This window comes from Choloepus didactylus, chromosome 5, assembly GCF_015220235.1.
Source record: "Choloepus didactylus isolate mChoDid1 chromosome 5, mChoDid1.pri, whole genome shotgun sequence".
Classification (NCBI taxonomy): Eukaryota; Metazoa; Chordata; class Mammalia; order Pilosa; family Megalonychidae; genus Choloepus; species Choloepus didactylus.
In genome coordinates this window covers 112,945,475-112,969,265 of record NC_051311.1, presented here as the reverse complement: position 1 = coordinate 112,969,265, position 23,791 = coordinate 112,945,475, and the positions used below count along the sequence as shown (strand labels likewise).

The 23,791-nt window shown below is 38.0% G+C and overlaps 1 protein-coding gene and 1 long non-coding RNA gene across 6 annotated transcripts in view; both read right to left on the bottom strand.

Annotated features, from left to right (window-relative positions):
- Positions 1 to 2,598: 2,598 nt before the first annotated feature.
- Positions 2,599 to 5,970, bottom strand: LOC119535066. The gene is made up of 3 exons (XR_005217158.1): positions 4,848 to 5,970; positions 3,244 to 4,110; positions 2,599 to 2,683 (listed from the first exon to the last, which is right to left on the bottom strand). It is a non-coding gene; the product is annotated as an uncharacterized LOC119535066 (long non-coding RNA).
- A 3,579-nt stretch (positions 5,971 to 9,549) lies between these two features.
- ASB4 (ankyrin repeat and SOCS box containing 4) overlaps positions 9,550 to 23,791 on the bottom strand; it is a 163,386-nt gene continuing 149,144 nt past the window's right edge. For all 5 annotated transcript variants that reach the window (XM_037836724.1, XM_037836727.1, XM_037836726.1 and 2 more), the window contains 2 exons: positions 13,532 to 13,645; positions 9,550 to 12,422 (listed from right to left, as the gene is read on the bottom strand). In XM_037836724.1, coding sequence (XP_037692652.1) covers positions 12,234 to 12,422; positions 13,532 to 13,645 — 303 coding nt within the window. In that variant the 3' untranslated portion in view covers positions 9,550 to 12,233. The remainder of the gene's footprint in view (positions 12,423 to 13,531; positions 13,646 to 23,791) is intronic.

Below are 23,791 nucleotides of genomic sequence, written 5' to 3'. Positions count from 1 at the left end.
AATAGGGGAAGGAAACAAACAGACAAAGGTACCCAGTGTTCTTTTTTACTTCAATTGCTCTTTTTCACTCTAATTATTATTCTTGTTATTTTTGTGTGTGTGCTAATGAAGGTGTCAGGGATTGATTTAGGTGATGAATGTACAATTATGTAATGGTACTGTAAACAATCGAAAGTACGATTTGTTTTGTATGACTGCGTGGTATGTGAATATATCTCAATAAAATGATGATTAAAAAAAAAATACTGGCCTCTTAAAAAAAAAAAAATAAAAGTAATAGAAAGAAAAAAAAAAAAAAGACTATGTGCAGATTTCTCAATAGAAACCATGGAGGCAAGAAGGAAGTGGGGTGATATATTTAAAATACTGAAAGAGAAAAACCACGAACCAAGAATCCTCTGTCTGGCAAAACTGTCCTTCAAATATGAGGGAGAGCTGAAAATATTCTCTGACAAACAGACAATGACAGAGTTTGTGAACAAGATACCTGCTCTACAGGAAACATTAAAGGAAGCACTGCAGACAGAAAGGAAAAGACAGGAGTGAGAGGACTGGAAAACAATTTTGGGAGACGGTAGCACAGCAATGTAAGTACACTGAACAAAGATGACTGTGAGTATGGTTGAAAGAGGAAGGTTTGGAGCATGTGGGACACAGGACGAAAGACAAAGGATAAAGACTGGGACTGTGTAATTCAGTGAAACCTAGGGTGCTCAACGATTGTAATAAAAAGTACAAATATGTTTTTACATGAGGTAGAACAAATGAATGTCAACATTGCAAGGTGTTAAAAATAGGGTAGGATTTGGGGGAAAATACAATCAATGCAAACTAGATACTATAATTAAGAGAAACACTGCATTATGCTTCTTTTAATATAACAAAGGCAATATACCAAAGCTAAATGCACATGGGGGGCACTTAAGGAAGGGTATGGGACTCCTGGCATTGGTGATGTTGTCTGACTCTTTATTCTACTTTAGTTTAATGCTATCTTTCCTTTTGTTGCTTTCTAACTGTCATGATTTTTTTCCTCTCTCTTTCTTTTTTCTTTTTCTTTTGTCTCTCTACCTTCTTTGACTCTTCCTCCTTCTTTATGGAAGAAATGGAGATGTCCTTATATATACCTTGGTGATGGCGCTGAATACATAAATACGTGACTATACAGGGAACCAACGATTGTTTACTTAGGATGGAATGCATGGTGTCTAAACAAAGCCATCTTTAAAAAAATGGGTTGATGAAGAAACCTTGAAGGCACTATATTGAGTGAAATAAGGCAGACACATTAGGACAAATATTGCAGGGTCTCACTAATATGAACTAATTATAATATGTAAACTCATAGACATGAAATATAAGTTACCAGGATATAGAACGAGGCTAAAGAATGGTGAGCGGTTGCTTATTATGAGCAGAATGTTCAACTAGGGTGAACTTAAATGTTTGGAAATAGACAGAAGTGATGGTAACAAATTGTGAGAATAACTAACAGTGCTGAATGGTGTGTGAATATGGAGGAAAGGGGGAGCTCAGAGTCACATATGTCACCAGAAGGAAAGCTGGAGGTTAAAAGATGGGAATGTATAAAACAGTGAATCTTTTCGTGATGTCTGTGATTAACTGTACAAATATTAGAAATCCCTTTCATGAACTAGAACAAATGTATGATACTATAACTAGAAGTTAATAATAGAGGGGCATATTGGAAAAAAATGCATACCTATTGCAAACTATATACTACAGTTAGTGGTATTTCAACATTCTTTCATCAACAGTAACAAATGTACTATACCAATACTATGAATCAATAATGGAGGGGGGTTGGTTAGGGGTATGGGAGGATTGGAGTTTCCATTTTTTGTCTTCATTTGTTTTCTGGAGTAATGAAAATGTTCTAAAAATTGAAAAAAAATTAATTGTGGTGATGGATGCACAGCTGTATGTGGCACCATGGGCAATTGATTGTACATTTTGGATCTTTGGATAGTTGTATGGTATGTGAACAATCTCAATAAAAAACAAAAAATTAAAAAAAAATACAGATTGGCAGAATGATTAAAAAATATCTAACTATATGCTGTTTACAAAAGGCTCATTCAGACACAAATATACAAATAAATTGAAAGTGAAAGGATGGAAAAAGATATTCCATGCAAACAGTAACCAAAAAAAAAACTGGGGTAGCCATTCTAATATAAACAAAGTAGAATTCAACTGGAAAATTCAAGCAGGGTAAGACTATAATAGCTATAGTTTATTATATTCAACATGCTCTACGTATTATTTGTCAGTTTTCAAACTTGGAGGCTATTATTTTTCTTATTACAAAAGTGGAAACTGAATCTCAAAGGGAGAAAGTGGCAGAAAGGAATGAGAACTCTGGGTGTGTGACTCTTTTAGCCTGTATGATCAAGTATTCTGCTATATTATTTCCAGGAAGTAAATCTTTTGTGGCATCCCAAAAAGGAGTGCCGTTGAGATCTTACTGGTGAAGTTGTCTAACTTTTTGTGCAGCAACATGTGGGATGTCTGTAACCCAGATCAGATGATTGGGCCTTTTCCTTGGCATTGCCAAGCTCAGATGGAAGCACACATACCTTGTTTTGGAGGCTTCCCCCCTCGTTACTTCATTGGTGAATTTTGCTTCTAGCTTGACTTTAATCTCCCACCAGTGATTCTGCTAGAAAAAAAATAAAATACTCTTACATAATTGTGGCTTCCAGATTCAGAACAAAGAATCAGAGAATTAGAGATTGAGAAAGAAACACAAGATTTTCAGTTTCTGGATGACTCTAAGTGTAAGCTTCATGCATCCAAAGCAAAATTTTGCATAAGACACAGGTCCTGTCTGTTAACAATCCCTGGGTATATCCCAACACAGCCTTTGGGTTGCTTATACTGAGATCTCAGCTGAGGAAACCTGGGCAAAAACACATCCCAGAAAGAAGGTAAGAAATAAGAGAAGGTGGGGAGGGGGAAAGGGGAAAGGGAGAAAGAGAAAAAAAAAGGGGGGGGGGGGATTAAATGGATACTATTACTAATGAAATTATCTATTTCAGTGCCACACAGAAAGAAGTTAACTCCAATGCTTTTTTTTTTCTTCCAAATTATGCAACCACAGGATAGTAACCTGTGGTTCTAAAATCTCTTCCAGATTTCCAGATCTCTTTCCATTGAAGGACAAAAGCAAACTTCCTCGAAACTGTAACAAGGAGATTAAAGAAAGGTGCTACAGAATACCTGTTTGCTTTCCTTGAGCTTTCAGGTTTAATTTTCTTCAACACTGCATTTCAGAATTTGAGAGTAGCCAGTAATTCCATGGCTCTGATTCATTTCAGGAAGAAAGATCCCCTACCCTGTCCCCTTCAGGCCAAACTGCCACAAATCGAGAAACATTAACAAAGATTTCATGGAACAATTTACTTCCAAGAGTGAATTTGTACCAAAGGAAAAACATTGCCATTAAAATGCATTAGTAAACACAAGTCAGTTCTCTAGCCTGTGTAGCTGAATGTCTCCAAAACTCTACCATATCCTCCAGTATATTTTTTGCAGTCTTCCACATAGCAGAAACATATTCAATCTAAGCATTTATTAGGGTTCAATTACATGCCAGACACTGCATTAGAGGCTTTAAATGCATCATTTCATTTAGTTCCCACAAGAGCCCAAGTAAATTAGGTACTTAATTGCTATTTTCCAAAAAAAGAAATTGATTCCCAGGTTAAGGAACTGGCTCAAGTTCACATAGATTTTAAATGGTGCAATCAAGATTAAAACCCAAATCATTGAATTTCAAAGTCCCTCTTTCTCCTGGGTCACCCTGCATTGCTACTACATGGGAGCAAATATTTTTCAGTTTCAATGTATTTGAGAACTAGTCAAAGGTTACTTAGAAACAATTTATTTGCTACCACCTAATCTTTCACTGATGGATCATCCTAAAAGGCTTTTTATTGTCCTTTTGACTTGAGCTGTATTGAGAGTTCTGAGCACCGTGAAGGAATTGAACTATGTAAACAATTCATACCTTGAACATGACCATGCTGATAACTAAAGTAGTCCAGAACTTCAGAGTTTGCCTCTATTCTGTCATTCTCCAATTTCCTGGAAGAAAGATTTCCTTTTTCTCATGAAATTAAAACAATAACAACAACAACAACACTCTAACTTTTATTTAAAACAAAAACAAATGTAAGGCTATAATTCCTTTTTTGCTCAAGATTAAATTATTCCGTATGATTAGAATGGTTTAAATGAGAAAGGGTTGATTAATGTCACATTTAGATATTTTTCTCAGATCTAAATCTTTAGAACTGAATCCTGTTTTCTGCATGGAAGGAGAGTTGAGGTTAGTAATGGTAAAGGCAGTTATCTGGCATTATATCATGAGGATTCTCTGAAAATGGTAAAGCACCCTATAAATGTTACATAGTCATATTATAATCACTATTATTTTAAAAGGTATAGGGTTGGAAAAAGAGTAATTATGATAATAACAATAACTTCATTGATTCCCCCTGGTGCTTCCCCATCATTCAAGACCTTTCATAAATAGCCCCACCCAACCCTTCCAAATTTATCCTCAACATCTACACAATGTTCTTCTGCTTCATCAAGCTTGTCTTGGTGATGGTGAATACTCATTGTAGGTTCCATCTCCAAATCTCCCCTGGGGTTATTCACATATCTTAAATGCTATACCCACCCCGCCCTACTAATATCCAAACTATTATCCAGATCCCAACCTTCTCCAGCTCAAGTCCACCTTCTTGCATGCTGCTTTCCCGGACCACTCCAGTCCACAGTGATCCCTACCTTCTCTCAACTCTGGAAGCACTGACCTCTGTTCCACCCTTTAGGCTCTCATTGGCTTGTCAAGTTTTATCTTTGTGCATCTGTCAGGATCCCTAGAGGAAATGGAGGGCACACTCAATAGGGATTATTGAACAGAGATTAATCCAGTACAATTTATAGTTTAATCCAGTACAATTCATCAAGGAATGATGAAGCAATGGTAGAGAAAATTTTACTATCCCTTAGCCTGCAGCAGCAAGTAGTGGAAGAGTTACTACAACCCAGGAAGAATGGTAGTTTAGGAGAAGGACACCTGAAGGAGCTATGGCTTTTGGTAAAGGAATGCAGTCACCACCAGAAGGAGGCCCAGCAGAGAAGTGGCAAGAGAGAGTCCTAATCTCTGTTCACTCCTGTCCTTCAGTCTCCTGCTAATCTTCCCTTCGCTGAACCCACCAGGAAGCCAGAAAGCAGGGAACACATCATGAAGTCCATGGAAGTCATCCTCCCAGGGCCTAGAACAGGTGGTGAGACAGTGTGTTTACAAGGGCAGCCCAGCTTGTATGTCTGGTTTCCTCAATCAGATTGTAAACTCCATTGGTTCCCAGAGATTGTTGATTAAAATTCTGACTTGCAGGTTCCCAAAATGTGGAACAGAGTAGTGAGGGACTCTCTTCCACTCTGCCTCTGGACAGACCATGTTGGGGCCCCTCGACCTTGTGAAGGCCCCAGGACCTTCCCTCTACATCTAAGATTATCTTAAATTACCCATCATGATAGTTCTGTTTTGCCAATTCTTCCCTGCTTGATAAGCACTAAGAACTAATTCATGGGTATCTTCAATTTAGGAAGTGCAAAGTGGTATCCATATTCTATTTCCTTGGCTGGGTTAGCACATATTTGCATAGTCATTTCCCAATATCATTGAGGTATAACTCTATCTGAGAAAAACAATTAGTAAAGAAGAAATTTAAGTGCTCTAAATCCACCCAGCATTTCTCTAAAAAAAATGCAACTAGTTATTGGAGGATGTTTAGACATAATTTATATATTGCCTCTCACTGGTGTCACGTGTGACCAAACCCATGAATAAGGCAATTATCACTGAAATATAGGATTTGAAAATCACTCCAGATCAACCATTTTATGGCAGGCTGACAGGAAAGTAGCTCAGATAGTTAAAAAAAGTTTTTTTAAATCCAGTATACTTTTTGTTCTTATGCTTTAGTGAAAAATAAAGAAAAAAACATAGAGTTACTGAAGAGAATCTTGCGATGACTCGGTATCAACATTCCCCTTCTTTCCACATTTAGCACATGTGGTAGGACTAAACAAATGGTTACAAGTGAAAGAATAAATGAATGAATTCTACAATCCTCCCTGTTCATTCATTCTGACAAGTAAAAACTCTCACTGCTAGGAATCTCAGTGGCTAATCGAAACTCCTCCTGCAACAAAGTTCATCTCTTTGAATCTTTCTCCCCAGTGAAGATGGCAAAGGTAGATCAATACTCTCTGTGCACATGGCAAATCTTCAAATAACCCCACAGCCCTTGTGAAATAGTAAAAGGAGTCGTTGTGTCTTTGATAAACTCACTTACAAAAGGGCAAAGTTTCAAAAATTAATCAGTTTGCTATACATTTATTTTATCATTTGTTTGCTAATTCTCCAAATCAATGTTATTCTCACCCTTTCCCACACCCCCATTCCACCCCCATCCCCAGCAAAATATATATATGTACCCAAGAGTATCAGAGATTCAATTTGTCTTGTTCCCCCATTGATTCCCAGCTATCAGCAAAGTGCCTAGCACATGGTAGGAGCTCAACAAATATTTCCCAAAGTGAACAGAGATTCACCATGTACCACCTATGGCTATAGCTTCACTCTACCAATAGTTATGGTAGAAATTCATTTCTAAATAATGATTGTGACAACAATAATAAAACACTTCCTGAATGTTTTAGTTTCCTGGGCTGCTTAAAGCAGATACCATAAATGCGTTGGCTTTAAACAATGGAAATTTATTAGCTTACAGTTTGAGCATGTGAGAATGTCCAAATCAAGGCATCATCAAGGCGATGCTTTCTTCCTGAAGACCAGTTGCTGGCAATCCTTGGCTCCTCTGCCACAGGGCAAGGCACATGGTGGCGTCTGCTGGTCTCTCCCTTCTCTTCCACGTTGGGTCAATTTCCATTTTCTTTCTTTGTCTGAATTTCATTCTCTTATAAAGAACTCCAGAATAAGAGTAACAGCCGTCCTGAATGAGGTGGGTCACACCTTAACTGAAGTAGCCTCATCAAAAGGCCCTACTTACAATGGGTTCTCACCCACAGAAATGGATTAACTTTAAAAGCATGCTTTTTTGGAGCACATACAGTTTCAAACCACCGCACTGTACCTTCTGGACCCCAGAAAGACATGTTCTTTCTATAAGCAAAATACATTCATTCCACCACAATATCCCAAAAGTCTTAAGTCATTTCAGAAACTGCTAAGTACAAAGTCTTATCAAAATCAGTTATAGGTGTGGTCTGTCCTGGGGCACAATTCCCCTCCATTTGTGAACCTGTGAAACTTAGAGAACACGTTATCTGCTTCCAGTATACAATGGAGGGACAGGCATAGGATAAACATTCCCATTCACACAGAGAGAAATTAGAAGAAAAACAGGAGTCATCCATTCCAAACCATTCTGAAACCCTGCAAGGCTTACTCCATTAGATTTCAAGATCTGAGAGTCATCCATGGATTACTATTTTGTCCTCTGGGCCTGATGGAGAGGCAGACTGACCCCTTCCAAGTGCTTGCATAGTGGCCATGCTCTCTGCAATCCCCAGGGCACAGTATCAACCTTTTCAGAACCCAGGGGTGACAGCCAGACTCTGCAAACTTCTGGGCACAGGCTCAACCCTCTCAGAACAGTGGGATGGCAGCCAGACTCTCTGCAATCCCCAGGATGTACGTTCCATGCTCTCTGAAGATTGGGGAGGCCGCAATCTTCTTGAACAACAGGGTGGAAGGTCTGCCCTTCCCAAGTGCTGGGGCATACTCATCTTTTCCACATACATGGGTAGGACCACTCTCTTGACCTGAGAAAATGTCTTTGGTCTAGACCTCAGCTTCCAAGGTCCTGCATTTGGAGTGATTTTTTTCCTGCAATCTGTCCATTTTGCCCCTTTTAGTCCAGGTTGGCAGTGATTCTGTTCAAATAGCTCTTGCAAAAATTCGTCAGTTTTGCATGTAGTATATAGGGGTCCCAACCATCAGACAAAAGAACTTTTCCACAAATCCTTCCTGGATAACTGCATTTCCAATCCTGACTTGCAGTGAAATGGCTGACTGGATCCATGTTTAGTGAAACTCTCACATGGGGCACTTTTCTCTGGGGGCTCACTTTCCAGAAGCTCGGAATTCTCCAAACCATCAATTTCTGTTTTCTTCATGCCTGGGAGTTCAGGTCTCAGCTTATCCTTTTCTTCTTGCATTTTACTATAAGCTTCAAGGAGAAATCAGGCTCCACTTTCCACACTTAACTTCGAAATCTCCTGAGCTAAATATCCAAGCTCATCATTCTCAAATTTTGCCTTCCATAAGACATTAAAACTCAATTTTGACAAGTTCTCTGCCACTTTAAAACAAGGGTCGCCTTTCCTCCAGTTTCTGATCAATATTCATCATTTCTGTTTAAGGCTTCATCAGAAGTACCTTTAGCATCTCATCTTTCTACCAACAGTCCTTTCAAAGCATTCTAAGCCTTTTCTACCAAACAGCTCACAATTTTTCCATCCTCTACCCATTAACCAATTCCAAACCCATTTACATTTTTGGTATTTGCAATAGCAGCACCCCACTCTTCCGGTATCAAAATCTGTTTCAGTTTCCCAGGCTGCTGAAGCAGATAGCATGAAATGGATTGGCTTTAAACAATAGGAATTTATTAGCTTACAGTTTGAGGCAGGGGGAATGTCCACTTCAAGGCATCATCAAGGCAATGCTTTCTTCCCAAAGACCAGCTGTCAGTGATCCTTGGCTCTTCTGCCACATGGCGAGATGTGGCAGCATCTGCTGGTCTCTCCTTTCTCTTTGAAGTTCCGTTGATTTCAGCTTCTTGTTCCCATGGCTTTTCTTTCTTTGTTTGAATTTCATTCTCTTATAAAGGACTCTAGTATTAGGATTAAGTCACATCCTGAATGAGATGGGTCACACCTTAACTGAACTAGCCTCATCAAAAGGTCCTACTTACAATGGGTCCACAACCACAGGAATGGATTAGCCTTAAGATCATGCTTTTCTGGGGTATGTACGGCTTCAAATCACCACACTGAGCATCATGCCCTTTTCAATGTGCTTTATATATATTAGCAGTTTAATCAACAAAGCATTCCCATAAAGCTCTATGAGGTAGGTACCATTGTTTTACCCATTTTACAGAAGAGAAAACCAAGACATGGAGCCTCAGGTGTATCATGTTTTCTAGAATATTGATCAAATACGGTAGGAGCCAGGAAATGCACCTAGAGAGGCACCAGAGTCAGAGCTTTTAACCAATGCATCTGTTTATATTCCTAGAGAAAATGATGATAAATTTCTTACAGATACCAGGTATGGTATTTGCATTTCAAAGAAAATGAATGAATAATAGGATTTTTTTTTAAGTTTTGAAAGTGTGCCAATATGGAACTTCATGAGTTTTCACAATAAGATGAGTAACTAAAAAAAAAAAAACAAGGCTCAGCTACTTGCCAACACTGATAACCCACTGCAACTGGTTTGTTACTTTTCCTACCTCTACAATAAGCTTTATATTACTGTGTCCTTTATCGGAAGCCACTGGGTTCAGAATGGAAGGACAAAGTAGAGATGTAAAACTAAGTGATTAAAAATTAGAACAAAGGTGTGTCTAGATCCTGAAAAGGGAAAACTAGACAGGTGGTCTTTCCCTCATATCAAAGACCCTTCCTCACATGTAATTTACAGATGATTGTTTTTTCAAGCCATTAGATGTCTGTTTACAGAAGGTACTCCCAGAAAGTAACAAAAGTATCAGGAGGGCATGATTTCCTCCATTGCCCAGAGTTGAGTGGAAGGTGAGAATGAAATGAAATAAAAATAAAATCAAAGAAAACCAAAACAGCAGGACAGAGGTGGTGAAGGTGGAAGAGAAAGATTCAATACAATTCTTTATTATTACTAAAACACACTTGTTCCTAAAGCAATAGTCAGGTGTTTATATGTTTCAACCACATTTACCCTTTAATTTCTTTTGAACACATTATTTACAGGCACAAATTCCTTGTTCTCTTTTTCTTTCTAAATGTTGAAAAAAGTAATGAATTCTTCAATACAGTTGGTGACAAGTCAAAGTTAGGTTAGGAAAAAAGGGTCTTACTGGTTAATAACCAACTCAAAAAGATGAAAGAAAGCAGAAGAGCTTTATTTAGGTCCTCTAAATAAAAGTTCAAAGATGCAGAAAAATAACTATAATTCCATGAATTACCAATTCAAAACAAGTAGTCCTGTTTTACACACTAGTTTAATGCAAAATGTTTAAGAAGAAAAAAGCAGACTGAAAAATGTTTTCATTTCCCCATGCAAAGGATATCCTCTCCCTTTGTCCTCAGCATCAGTTTTACTTGCCCTAAATCAGGGCATCCTGAATTTTTCTGCCAGAATCCTCCTGAAAGTGAGGGCAATGTGCACAGCTTCCCCGCAGGCTACCACCACTTGCTGCGGGCAAACAATTTTTTGAAGGATCATATAATTCATATGACAATACATCAGTAATTCATACAAATTCAGCATCCATTCCATAATGTAGATCTTTTTTTACTCCAAGATATCTCCCTCCAAAATATTTGAGTAAAACTGATACTTCAGAAAGATTATTGTGTCCATCCATGATTTCTCCTACACAGTCACTGGGAGTAAAATAATTTACTTAGAAGCATAATCTAAATGGTAGCCTAGTGGTATATCTGACGTCTTCTCTATTCAAAACTCAAGCATCCAAAGTTAAATAAGTTGGAGAACCACACAAGTAAAAGAAACCTGGTCACAACAGGCAAGTTGCTTCTACTTAATTACTTCTGCCTTAACCTCTAAAGGTGATGCTCAGAGGCAATGAGCTTATCTTTAAGGGTTTAATAAGAACAAAATGTGAAGCAATGCTGTCCTCACAGACCATGAGGTACAGGGGTTAATCATCTACATTTTTCTTTCCACAAACCACTAACTAGCAAGCCTGATTAGCATACTTATTCTTTCCAATCTTCAACGTTTTACCATTTTCAAAAAGTCTTTTGTAGCCAGCATCGTTTGCAAAGTATTCCTTTACTTTCTGACTAAAATGCTCTAAAATGTCAGTTACGTAAAAAGACCAAGGTAATCGACTTAAGTCTTTGCCTTCACTCACTTTCTTTCACACATTTTCCTAAACTTCCTTGTCACATCTGTGGGAACCACTGTGTGTGCATTATTTTTCCCAAGGAGTCTGGGGAAGCACTAAACAGGAAATCATAAAATAAAACAATATTTAGATATTTGAAGAAACTTCATCCTAAAAGCAACCAGAAACTACTCTACATAATACCCTCACCCTTCAACTTCATGCTTAAAAGAAAAGTCACTTTGCCTCAGAAAAACAGCTTTGAAAGCCAAGCATTAAAAATGAGTCTGCACCTGTCTGTACTCTTGCCCCTGACGTTTTATAGCGTAGCTGCCTGCTTGTAAGTCTGGATCCTCCGCTACATGTGAGACCCTGGAGGGCATGAGTCACCTTGGATTCACATTTGCACCTCCAGTCTCTGGCTCAATGAGTGAGTATAGAAACGTCCACTCTTGGCTATTAAGTGGACTGAACTTTATTTTTCATTTCAAATTCAACTCAAAGATCTCCTTGTTTTGACTATATTCACGTGCTTTCTTCATTATAGTAAACTGGCAAGCTTTGTTTGGGGAGTAAGAGTTGTATAATAGTGATAGTAATTACTGGTAAGTGGTAACAGGAGGGAAGACGCAAAGGCCAATCATAAAGCCTGCTATTTTGCAAACTGAACGCTAATGTAAACGTGTCACTGATAAGGTAGACAATGAGATTGGTTGTAAAAAAAACCTGGGTCCCATTTCAAATGAGATAATACATGAAAAGTGTTATAAAAACAGATCAGGCACCTAGTAAGAGCACTATAAATATTGATTATTATTGCTATACCAGTACTTTCTGAATACCTTCTTGTCTTTGAAAATGCTTTAGCTTTACTTCTTGCTTATTTCCCCACCATGATACCCTAGGATTAATGACATAGTGTTTGTAATGTGTTTTGAAATCCCTGAGGTGTTATAATCAATACAAGTATCATTTTATTTACGCAAACTATGTCTACCCAGCAAGTCCACTTAAATACCTAGAGTTGGAACTTTTGCCTCCTGAGATTTAATAAATGATTCCCTCTGGCTCTAACAGCAAGTACTTTTTCAATGACAATGGAAGGGAAAGCAAAGGGATTGCTCTGTGGCATCTGTGGTGCAACGTTCTTCGAATGGCACATCTCGATAAATGCATGAGACTCCTTGGAGAGTTACTGCAGACAGTGAAGAGAGAGTGGTAGAAATCCCAGTATCTCTGAAAAGGAAGGCAAGAAATGTTAAAAGTTAGAAAGGTCCCACAGTTTACGTCAAGAAAAATCAACAATGATGCATTCAGTCCCTACTTTATGCACAACGGTAGCTTTCTAGGGTCTCAGGAAATCGAGATGGGGAGGTGACGAGGTGATATGTAACGGGGGGGTTGGGGTGGGAATACTTTTTATTACAATTCAGAATCCAGGAAATGAGACAAAATATACTTATGTGAAAAGTCTGGACCAGTTCTAAACCAACATAGCAGTTATAAATTAATCTAAATATTATTGCATACCATTTATGTGAGTGGTGTGGCCCATACATTCAGATATTTAATCCTCAGAATTAAGGATTAATGAAGCCCATGCAGGTTGAGTAATTTTCAAAAGATAACTAATAAGCAGCATAATGAGATTGCACTGAAACCATCTGCCTCCAAGCCCAGAGAGCTTTGTGTTCTGTGCTCAACACCTCTCCCTGTGTTGAAGATAGCCTTTCACTTCCAAGACTGAGGAGGCTCAGTGGGAAGCACTGGTTTACAAGGGCACCAGAGTCCAGATGTGGACTATGGACTCAGTTCTGCCAACTGATCTATGGCAGGATTTTTTTTTTAATTCAGTTTTATTGAGATACATTCACATACCATACAATCATCCATGGTGTAGAATCAACTGTTCACACTACCATCACATGGCAGGGTTTTAAATACTCTATTTCCTGCCTAATAATGGCTTCAAGATATTTTTAAGTAAATGAAATAATCTACACTAAACACTTTAATATTCTGGTAAAAATGCTATTGATCAATTCCAAATATTATTAGTATGTAATTCATCCAACTCAATGGGAAGAAAGTAAAACTGCTACCTTTACACACTTGTTCAACTCTCCCTGAAGTGGAGAAATCCCTAAGATGCTGCCTCCAAGTGTTGCATAATTGATGCATCTACTTACTCTACACCTGCATTTTATAACCCTTTGTCTTGTTGCATTTGAATAGATCTTAAAACCATTCTCACAACTAATTTTTTAATCTGAATTTTCTGCACATTCAAAGCAATCTAAAAGCACTTTATAGTGAAAGCCATAGAGTGTGAGTTGATTATTCACCTCTAAATCATCATCAGGGATAGCTCTTCTCCACTTCACATTCCACTTGATGTGTTCATAGGCATTGACTACAACTTCGATGGCTTTGGGACAGGAATGGCAAGCCTGTATCACCTGCAGAGGAAACAGTTTTGTTTGTTCAGGGCACACATATGATTCATTTATTCTGCTTACAGAGACATCAAGGATTCATGGGCCCAGTGCACTCCCTACAGCCCTGAAATGCTTTTGAGTAGTCTCATACTTTTGTGTATTCAAACACCTTCCCAGCCCCCCATGGCTGAAGGGCAGATAATGAATTCACACTAAATTCCTTTGCTGTCCAAAAGCAAGTAAGAAATATGTGCTAAAACATAAGCTGGGAGCTTGAAGAATTGCTTGCTCTACCTGTAACTGAAGGAATTTTGAGAGGAGCTGGTCTCAGAATACCCTTCCAGCTGCCTAGGAAACTTCCATCTCTACAGACAGTGTTATAATCAAAAGGTTGAATGTTAGTCATCCAAGAACTTAGGTTTACTGGTGACCATGAAGTAAAGCAAACTAGACAAAAAGATGTGAGTTGACCAGAAATGCTTCCCAGTATAATCCCTGAAGAGGATTGATGTCACATGCCAAAGCACACTCACTGGTATTGAACTTTTTTTACAACAAACAAAAAATGACATGAAATCTAGCTATTTAGTTAGCATATGCAGTTCAACAATTTATGGCCAATCAAAAAAAAAAAAAAAACTTTGGAAAGCTGAGCCAAGGTGGCCGATATTTCCCTTAGGAGACAGATTTTAGCTTTAGATTTTAAACCATACTGAATATTTGTACATTTAACCAACCTTTCACACAGCTGTGAAGCTTAGGCCTATCTGATCAATTGATTAAGCAACATTTATTAGGTGCCAATTGTAGAGATACATAATATAAAATGTACCAAACAGTTAAAACTGATTTCTGATGACAGGCTTACAATTAGGCTGAGAGGCAAAAGCACAGACCCAAAACAAGTAAAGACAATGGAAATATATGGTTGGTCCCTCCATATAAGTGTTGTATTATATGACTTAAAAATTAGGAATTACAGAAATTCCAAGAGGGAGAGCTGAGTGGGTTGGGTTTGATCAGGAAAGATTTCCTGGAGGAGATGAGTTCAACTTTAGATCCTAGAGGGTAAAAAGGTGTATGTCTGTGTTATGAGCATGTGTGCCATGCACTTATGTACCTGTTTGTATGTGCATCAGCAAATGTAACAATTATGTTGAAAGAGAGATACTTCAAGGTGCACATACACAGACACACAAAAACACACAAAACAATAACCAGATTTTTTCTTTCTCTTTCTCCTGTCCATACAAACCCACTCTCTGGAACTCTTCCTATCCACTCCTAGCATAATACTGTAGGCAGGACCTATAGCTGTTTTAAATTAATTTTCTTTATTTTTATATTTTTACATTTTAAAAAATTGTGAAATATAGCATATATACAAAAATGTGGTGACTTTCCAAGTATGATTTAACAAGAGCAAATTTCAAAGAATGTTATAGGTTACAGTTCCACCATTTCAGCTATTTCCCTATTTCTGTATATATGTTATTATTTCACAATAAGGAAATAGCTGAAATGGTGGAACTCTAATTTTTAATTTTAAAAAGTCCTGTTATTCGAGACAAGCACATCATTTCAGTAATAAGAAATGTACATTTTAATAGAATAATTGAAACTCCAAATTTTATTGAAAGTAAAAGCTGGCAGCCTGTAGTGGGAATGGAGGTACTGTGGCTGACACTATTTCCCTACCTTCTCTTCTCCTCCTCCCCTCCCCTCCCAACCCTGGACTGCTCTGGGTTTGGAGGGGATAGAGGGAGAGGAGAAGGAAGCAGAGGTCTTGGTTGACTGGTACACCTTGACCTGGCATTGATGCCTTCTGTACTGGACCCTTCCTCTCATGGAGAGATGTTGTGGGTTCTACAGCAAACCCCTAATTAGAAACATCCAACGCTCTTGACAAGGATAGTGCTCTCAGATTGGTCTGTTAGAACCCCAGACCTTGTCCGGTAGTTTCTGTGTCTGCCAGTACACCTCCTGCTTCTTCCTACCAGGAAGCCCCTATCTCTGGAAATCCTTTGGATATAGTCTATTTTCATTTAAAACTGACCCCAGCTGCCTCTCTGATTTGACCCACAAGTAGTCCATGGGGGAACACATGAAAAACTCATAACTCCCAATTTAGTCATCTCTCTTTCCTTTGCCACCAGGCAAGCAGCTGAAGCCATAGACTTTCCCCTTTAAATTGGGAGAAATAGGGCTGACCAGTCTCCATTGCTATGACCCCCACTAAAGATTAAATGGCAAAAGAGGGTCACCATCCACTATGCCATGATGCCATAGCATGCAGGGTTTCAGAAGCCTAATAAATAACACCCTGTCTTTCCTTCCTGGATTTATAACCCATTAACAAACGAAATGCTGAATACAATTGGAAATCAGACATGAGTTACATGTCAGTCCTGTGTTTCCCTTGAAACTTCAGAAAACATGGATCAAGCTCTCTGAGGAGTCGTCTTAAAGCCCCTCTCATGGGGCTTGAGAAAAGAAAAAGCACCCTCTCCTTCACTACAAGGGTAGGTAGGCATGCCTCTGCACTTTAACAACTTTTTCCAAAAAAAATTTTTCTCCCTAATTTCCCGGTCCTTCTCAAACTCAACTACTTCTGTTGGGCACAAGATCACAAAACTGGTTTCCCACCTCCTTCGCAAGTCCTTCACGGGAGATCTAGCATTGCATTTTTAAATGTGGCGTGGTCAGTACCAAATGTCTTGAGGTCTCAGGCAAAACTGAGACAGAGGGATGATCATTTTAACACTGGTTAAGCATGTATGTGCCTCTCTGTGTGTTGGAAGTAAAGAGTTCAATCTGAATGGAGGGTCCATGACAGAAAAGAGTTAAAATTAAGAGCAGATAAGACTGAGCCAACTGACAGTACACCAAGCATGCTAGTCTAAAGAACTTGGGATTGACTTTACAGGCAGTAAAAGGCTATTATATATTCTTAATAAGAAACAGTTATATTCAATTCATTCCATTAAAAAGCATTTGTTGAGCATTGTGGTCAGTACTATGACAGTAATTCTGGGAAGTTTATGACCTGTTTTCTTGTTTTCAAGGAGTTTACAAACTAGTTGAAGAGAAAGATAAATATATTTCAAAGAATTAGAGAGCAATATAAGTAAGTAAATAATAAAATACTATATTAAAGACAATTAAGTGTCCCTTGAGCACCATGAGCAAAAACACAAAGGGATAAACAAACACTTCAAGGGCAGAGAACAGCAAGGAGGCCGAACAGGAGGATACCAATGGCTTCTCAGCTAACTTCAGTGTTTGTCATGAGAATGAATGGAAGATGAAGCTGTGGGAGAAGTTTATAAGAAAATAAGTAGGATTTAACAGCTATCTAACATATCATATCTAACAGATATGAGGAATGAAGAATCCAACTTCGAAGCCTGAGTACAAGGGCATGTAGGGGAGCCACTGATGCAAATGAGGAAGTGGAAGGGCATATAAATTTGGAGATGGACACATAAAGAGCAGGAAGATATTTTACATGCAATGTCCTAATGCCAGTCGAAAATGTGCATGATAGAAGCTCTGATGAGAAGGCCAGGATGGAGACAGAGATTTGTGCACCATCAAAGAATGAGCTGACTAAAGCTATGAGGCTCAACAGTATACTAAACAGTAAGGGTAGCAGACCATGGACCAACGCTTGAAGAATCCTAGTAGACAAACGAGAAGAAAGAAGGAAAACAATAGCTACCTTATTTTGAGGACTTACTATGTGTCAGGGACTGTTAAGTACTTTATATATTTTAGCATGTTTCATCTTGAAACAATCCTATGAGGTTGATCTTACAACTATACCCACTGCACAGATTTAAAAATTAAGGCTTAGGACAATTAAAATGAAGGTCATTTAGCTAGTAAATGGCAGAGCCAAGATTCAAACTCAGGTCTGTGTCACTCCAGAAGTCAAAAGAAACCCAGGTATATTAGACTGAAAGATACCAAATGAGGACAGTGAGTATTCAAAGCTGGGTTATCATCAGGGACCACGAAGATTGGAGGGATGAAGATAGATTAAATATCACCAGATTTGATTAGAAGGCCAGTTTATGGAGGTGTTGGGTGGACTGAAACAGATAAGGACCAGACTGTGAGGAATAAATAGAAGATGGATGGACAGTTCCAACTAGGGCCGACCAGTCTCCATTGCTATAACCCACACTAAAGATTAAATGGCAAAAGAGGGTCGCCATCCACTATGCCATGATGCCGTAGCACACAGGGTTTCAGAAGCCTAATAAGTAACACCCTGTCTTTCCTTCTTGGATTTAGAACCCATTAACAAATGAAATGCTGAAGACAATTGGAAATCAGACTATCAGCTGTATCACTGATAAAACTGATAACATTAAATATGTTTAATTACATGGCCACATAGAGCTTCCTAATACTCCATCCCAAAATTAAACTTATGCCCCCAAACTCATGCCTCTGCCTGTCAGACAGAGCTTCTTCCCATAAGCTGACCACCCAGCAGAACTATGAATCCAGGAGTCCTCTGGGCCCGAGGTTAAGCAATTAAAATCAGTTCCTCCTCCAAACTCACAAATCTGATAAGAGGGGTAAGATAGGGTTGGGGATAGAGGATGAAAGGGGGTTATTTCAGCAGAATTTTCCTCAAGGAAATCTGAGACAAAAGGAAATAGCAGGTCTCCTCTAACATATTGCATCAAAACCTAGCTACAATGGACTAAACTCAATGAGAATAAAGAACGGCAAGTTACGGCAATCATGGGACTGCAGAAAAAAGTTTTTTTTAAGAGTTTTCTGGAACACAGTTAGAAATCAGGAGGCATAGCCATTTAATAAGTAAAATTCTGGACCTACATCAGCCCCAGAAAACAGGCCAAGCAGAGGAATGGGGTGGCTCTACTCAAGCAGAGGTTTGAGTCAGTGCTGTGTCAGAAAATGTTCAACAACTGGTTCTCTGGAAAAAAGCCTATATGCTTGTATGTAAAAACATATCTAAGTATATTATAAATTTTACTTATTTAATGGGTGTGCAGCACACCATTTGTAAATAATAACAAAATATACACTACACTCTATTTTTAATTCTACATAGCCAATTTGTTCTCACAGATTTTCATTGATTTTTTAATGCAAATTTATTGAGCTATATTCACACATCATACAATCTATCCAAAGTATACAATCAGTGGCTCACAGTATCATCACATAGTTGTGCGTTCTTCGCCACAATCAATTTTAGAACATTTTCATTACTCCAAAAAAAGAAATAAAAATAAACAAGAAATAAACAAGAAAACCCCACCCCACCCCATTTGCTGACCCCTACTATTGGTGTGGTACATTTGTTACTATTGATGACAGAGTATTAAGATATTACTGTTAACTATAGTCCATAGTTTGCAATAGGTACATTTTTCTATACTTTAACTTCTTGTGATAGTGCTGTACATTTGTTCTAGTTCACGAAAGAACTTTTTTATATTTGTACAGTTAGTAACAGTCATCGGCACCAGAAGATTCCCTGTGTTATACACATTCCCATGTTTTAATCTCCAGCTTTCCTTCTGGTGATACAGTCTCAACTTTTCCTTTCCACCACATTCACCCACAATTTGGCACGTTATTATACTCACAATAACGTCCTACTGTCATCTCTATCCATTTTCAAACATTTTAAGTTTGACTGAGTTAAAAATTCTGCACATATTAAGCAACTGCTCCCCATTCTCTAGCCTTATTCTATCTCCTGGTATCCTATATTTTAGATTTTATGTCTGTGAGTTTACTTATTATAATTAGCTCATATTAGTGAGATCATACAATATTTGTCCTTTTGTGTCTAACTTATTTCACCCAACATAATGTTCTCAAGGTTCATCCATGTTGTCACATGTTTCAGGACTTCATTCCTTCCTACTGTTGAATAATATTCCATTGTATGTATATACCTGTGCTGGGTTGGGGCTATTATGTACTTCAGAAAAGTCTATGTTCTTTTAATCCATTCTTGTGGATGCTGATCTATTGCGAGTGGGACTTCTTATTAGGTCATTTCCATGGAGATGTGACCCACCCAATTCAAGGTAGGTCTTAATCCTTTACTGGAGTCCTTTAAGAGAGCTCATGGAGAAGAGAGAGTTTAGAGAGAAAATGCCCCAGGAGACGCAAGAAGGACCCACAGAAACTGAGAGAGACATTTTGAAACCAGGGCCCAGAGAGAAGGACCAGCAGACATCACCATGTGCTTTCCCATGTGACAGAGGAAACCCAATGCCAGCAGCCTTTCCTCACAAAAGCTGTAGCAAACTAGAACAATACTACATTTCATTTATCCATTCTTCTGTTGGTGGACAGTTAGGTTGTTTCCATCCTTTGGTAATTGTGAATAATGCTGTTAGGAACACTAGTGTAGAAGCGTCTGTTCGTGTTCCTGGTTTCAGATCTTCTAGGTATAAACTGAATAGCGGTTTGTTGGGTTGTAAGGCAACTCTGTACTAAGCTTTCTGAGGAACTGCCAAACCATCTTCCATAGTGGCTGTACCATTTCACATTCCCATCAGCACTAAATAAGTGTCCCTATTTCTCTGCATCTTCTCCAACACTTGTAGTTTCCTGTTTGTTTAATACCAGCTATTACAGTAGGTATGAAATGATAGCTCCTTGTGGTTTTATTTGCATTTCCCTAAAAGCTAATGCTGATGAGCATCTTTTCATGTGCTTTTTAGCCATTTGTATTTCCTCTTTGGAAAAATGTCTATCTTTGTGTTTTGCCCATTTTTAAACTGGGCTGTTTGTCTTTTTATTGTTGAGTTGTAGCATTTATTTAATATTCTGGATATCAAACCCTTGTCAGATATGTGGTTTCCAAATATTTTCTCCTATTGAGTAGGCTATCTTTTCACCTCTTTGACAAAGTCTTTTGAAGCACAGAAGTATTCAATTTTGAGGAGGCTCCATTTATCTGTTTTTTCTTTTGTTGCTTTGATGTAAGGTCTAAGAAACTACTGCCTATCACTAGATCTTGAAGATATTTCCCTACATTTTCTTCTAGGAGTTTTATGGCACTGGTTCTTATATTTAGGTCTTTGATCTATTTTGAGTTAGTTTTTGTTTAGGGTGTGAGATAGGGGTCCTCTTTCATTCTTTTGGATGTGGATATCCCATTCTCCCAGCACCATATATTGAAAAGACTGTTACGTCCCAGTTGAGTGGACTTGGGAGCCTTGTCAAAAATCAAAAGCCCATAAATCTATTTCTGAACACTCAATTTGATTCCATTGATCAATATGTCTATCTTTATGCTAGTACCATACTGTTTTGACCACTGTGGCTTTTTAATATGCTTTAAAGTCAGGAAGCAAGAGCCCTCCCACTTCATTCTTCTTTTTCAAAAGGTTTTTGGCTACCCAAGGCTCCTTATCCTTCCAAATAAATTTGATAATTAGCTTTTCCATTTCTGTAAAGTAGCCTGTTGGAATTTTGATTGGTATTGCATTGAATTTATAGATCATTTTGGGTAAAACTGACATCTCAACAACATTTAGCCTTCCAATTCATGAACACAGAATGTCTTTCCATTTATTTAGGTTTTCTTTGATTTCTTTTAGAAATGTTTTGTACTTTTCTGTGTACAGATTCTTCACATCCTAGGTTAAGTTTATTCCTAGATATTTGATTCTTTTAGTTTCTATTTTCTTGACTACCTTCTCCAATAGCTCATTGCTAGTATATAGAAACACCACTGATTTTTGCATGTTGATCTTGTCTCCCATCACATTGCTGAACTTGTTTATTAGCTCTAGTAGCTCTGCCGTAGTTTTGGGGGGTGAACTTTCTAAATATAGAAAATATAAATATAGAAAATATTTGTTGTCTGCAAATAGTGAAAGTTTTACTTCTTCATTTATGATTTGTATGTGTTTTATTTCTTTTTCTTGCCTAATTTCTTTAACTAGAACTTCTAGCACAACATTGAATGAGTGATGACAGTGGGCAATTCTTGTCTTGTTCCTGATCTTAGAGGGAAAGCTTTCAGTCTCTCACCACTGAGTATGATATTAGCTGTGAATTTTTCATATACTTTCATTGATTTTGGTAAGAACTTTGTATGGTTATTGATTTGCATTCTTAACCAACCTATGACTGCAATTAAAAAACATATGTAATACCTTCATGAACATTGGTTCATGAACACTGGTTGGTTTTATTACATTATTATGTTTATTACATTAAAGAGTAAGAAAAGAGTGAAACAATGAAGACATGTTGGAATTTCACTCATTCATCAGTTACATGAGTAACTTTTTTGTTAAATCAGATAATAGTTTTCCAATTTTGGCAGAATAGTTCCTCATTTTGTGTGTGTGTGCTATTCACAATATAACAGCTACAAACACCTGCACTAATATTTTCTCCATTAATTTATCAAGTCTAAATATTAACAAAACAATAAACCAAACCATGGTTGGTAGCATTGTTGATTTCTGTGGTGCAAATAGTCTCATCATGGCTAGGTTCAAGCTACCAACATGAGCTCACTGAATGTGAATGATGTATGGTAATACAGCATTATATACTGTTTCCACCAAACAGATATAATAGATGTAAATAACATCAAGATCATGGGTATGTAGAGTAAAATAATTATAAACTGTGGAGTAGAATAATTAGGAATTAAAGTCTTTGGAATATTTATGACCTTTTTAATATAATTTATTTGATTATACATTTGTATGATTTAATTTTAATAAGGTTGCACTAACAAACAGCTTGCAAAAATTCCTGATAATTTAACAATCAGTTCTTCTGAGCTGATGTGAGCCAACTCCAGCACACCACTGCTTTGAGTAGTCTCCCTACTGAAGAAGCAGAATTACAAGCCCTGACAGATTAAACATACACATTGAAACTCTCAATCAGCGAAGGCGTCAGAATCATCCTGTCCATTGGCTGGGTCCAAATCACTTAATGAAAGGATCCATTAACATGCATCCTCGGGGCACAATGCACAAAGTTGTGCTATTGAACATGGCTTTTTTAGCCAGGTCTAAACAAATAAAGGGCAGTCCTATGTCATCAGTCCATGAGATGTAAGTAGGTGGGCTGGAGACAGACATCTGTTGCTATAGGATCTCTGAAGAGTCAGCATATCTGAGCTTGCAGAAAGTGTACCTACAAGGACTTTTATCTGTGAACACAGCTGTCAGGCTGGTAGATAATTTTCCAGCACCTTGGTTTTGCCTGATTAAGCAAATAAAAATATGAAGCCGATTCCAGTTTGCTAATGCTACCATTACACAAAACACCAGAAATGGATTGGCTTTTATAAAGGGGGTTTCTTTGGTTACAAAGTTACAGTCTTAAGACCATGAAAGTGTCCAAGCTAAGGCATCAACACAAGTATACCTTCACAGAAGGAAGGCCAATGGCATCTGGAAAACCTCTGTTAGCTGGGAAGGCTCGTGGCTGGTGTCTTCTTCCTTTGCTCCCAGGTTGTGTTTCAAAATGGCTTTCTCCCAGGACATTTCTCTCTAGGCATCTGCGGGTATTCTCTTAGTTTCTCCCAGGCAAACTCTGGAGTAGCAAAAGTCTACTTTTAATGGCTGTCTTCAAAATGTCTCTCTTTGCTGCAGCTGCTCTGAGGTTCTTCTGTTTGTGAGTTTTTATAGGGCTCCAGTAAGCTAATCAAGACCCACGCTGAATGGGTGAAGCCACATCTCCATTGAAATAATCTAATCAAGGTTATTACCCACAGTTGGGTGAGTCACATCTTCATGGAAACAGCCTAATCCAAAGATTCCAACCTAATCAACACTGATACGTCGGCCCCCGCAAGATTGCATTAAAAAACATGGTGTTTGGGGGGACATCGTATATCCAAACTGGCACAAAGCCCGGTTAAATTTGAATTTCAGATAGACTATAAACAATTTTTACTCTAAGTATTCCCCATGCAATATTTGGGCTAAACTAATTCTATAAATTATTTGTTGTCTAGCTGAAATTCAAATTTAACCCACATCCTCTATTTTATCTGGCAGCCCAATTCCCTTGGCAACACAAGATCTTATTCAAAACAGTTCAAACTAAGTTATGGATACAAGAACATCATCCATTCACAGCTTAATAGTGTAATTTCACACATGTGGTGCTTCAATTTGCACCTGG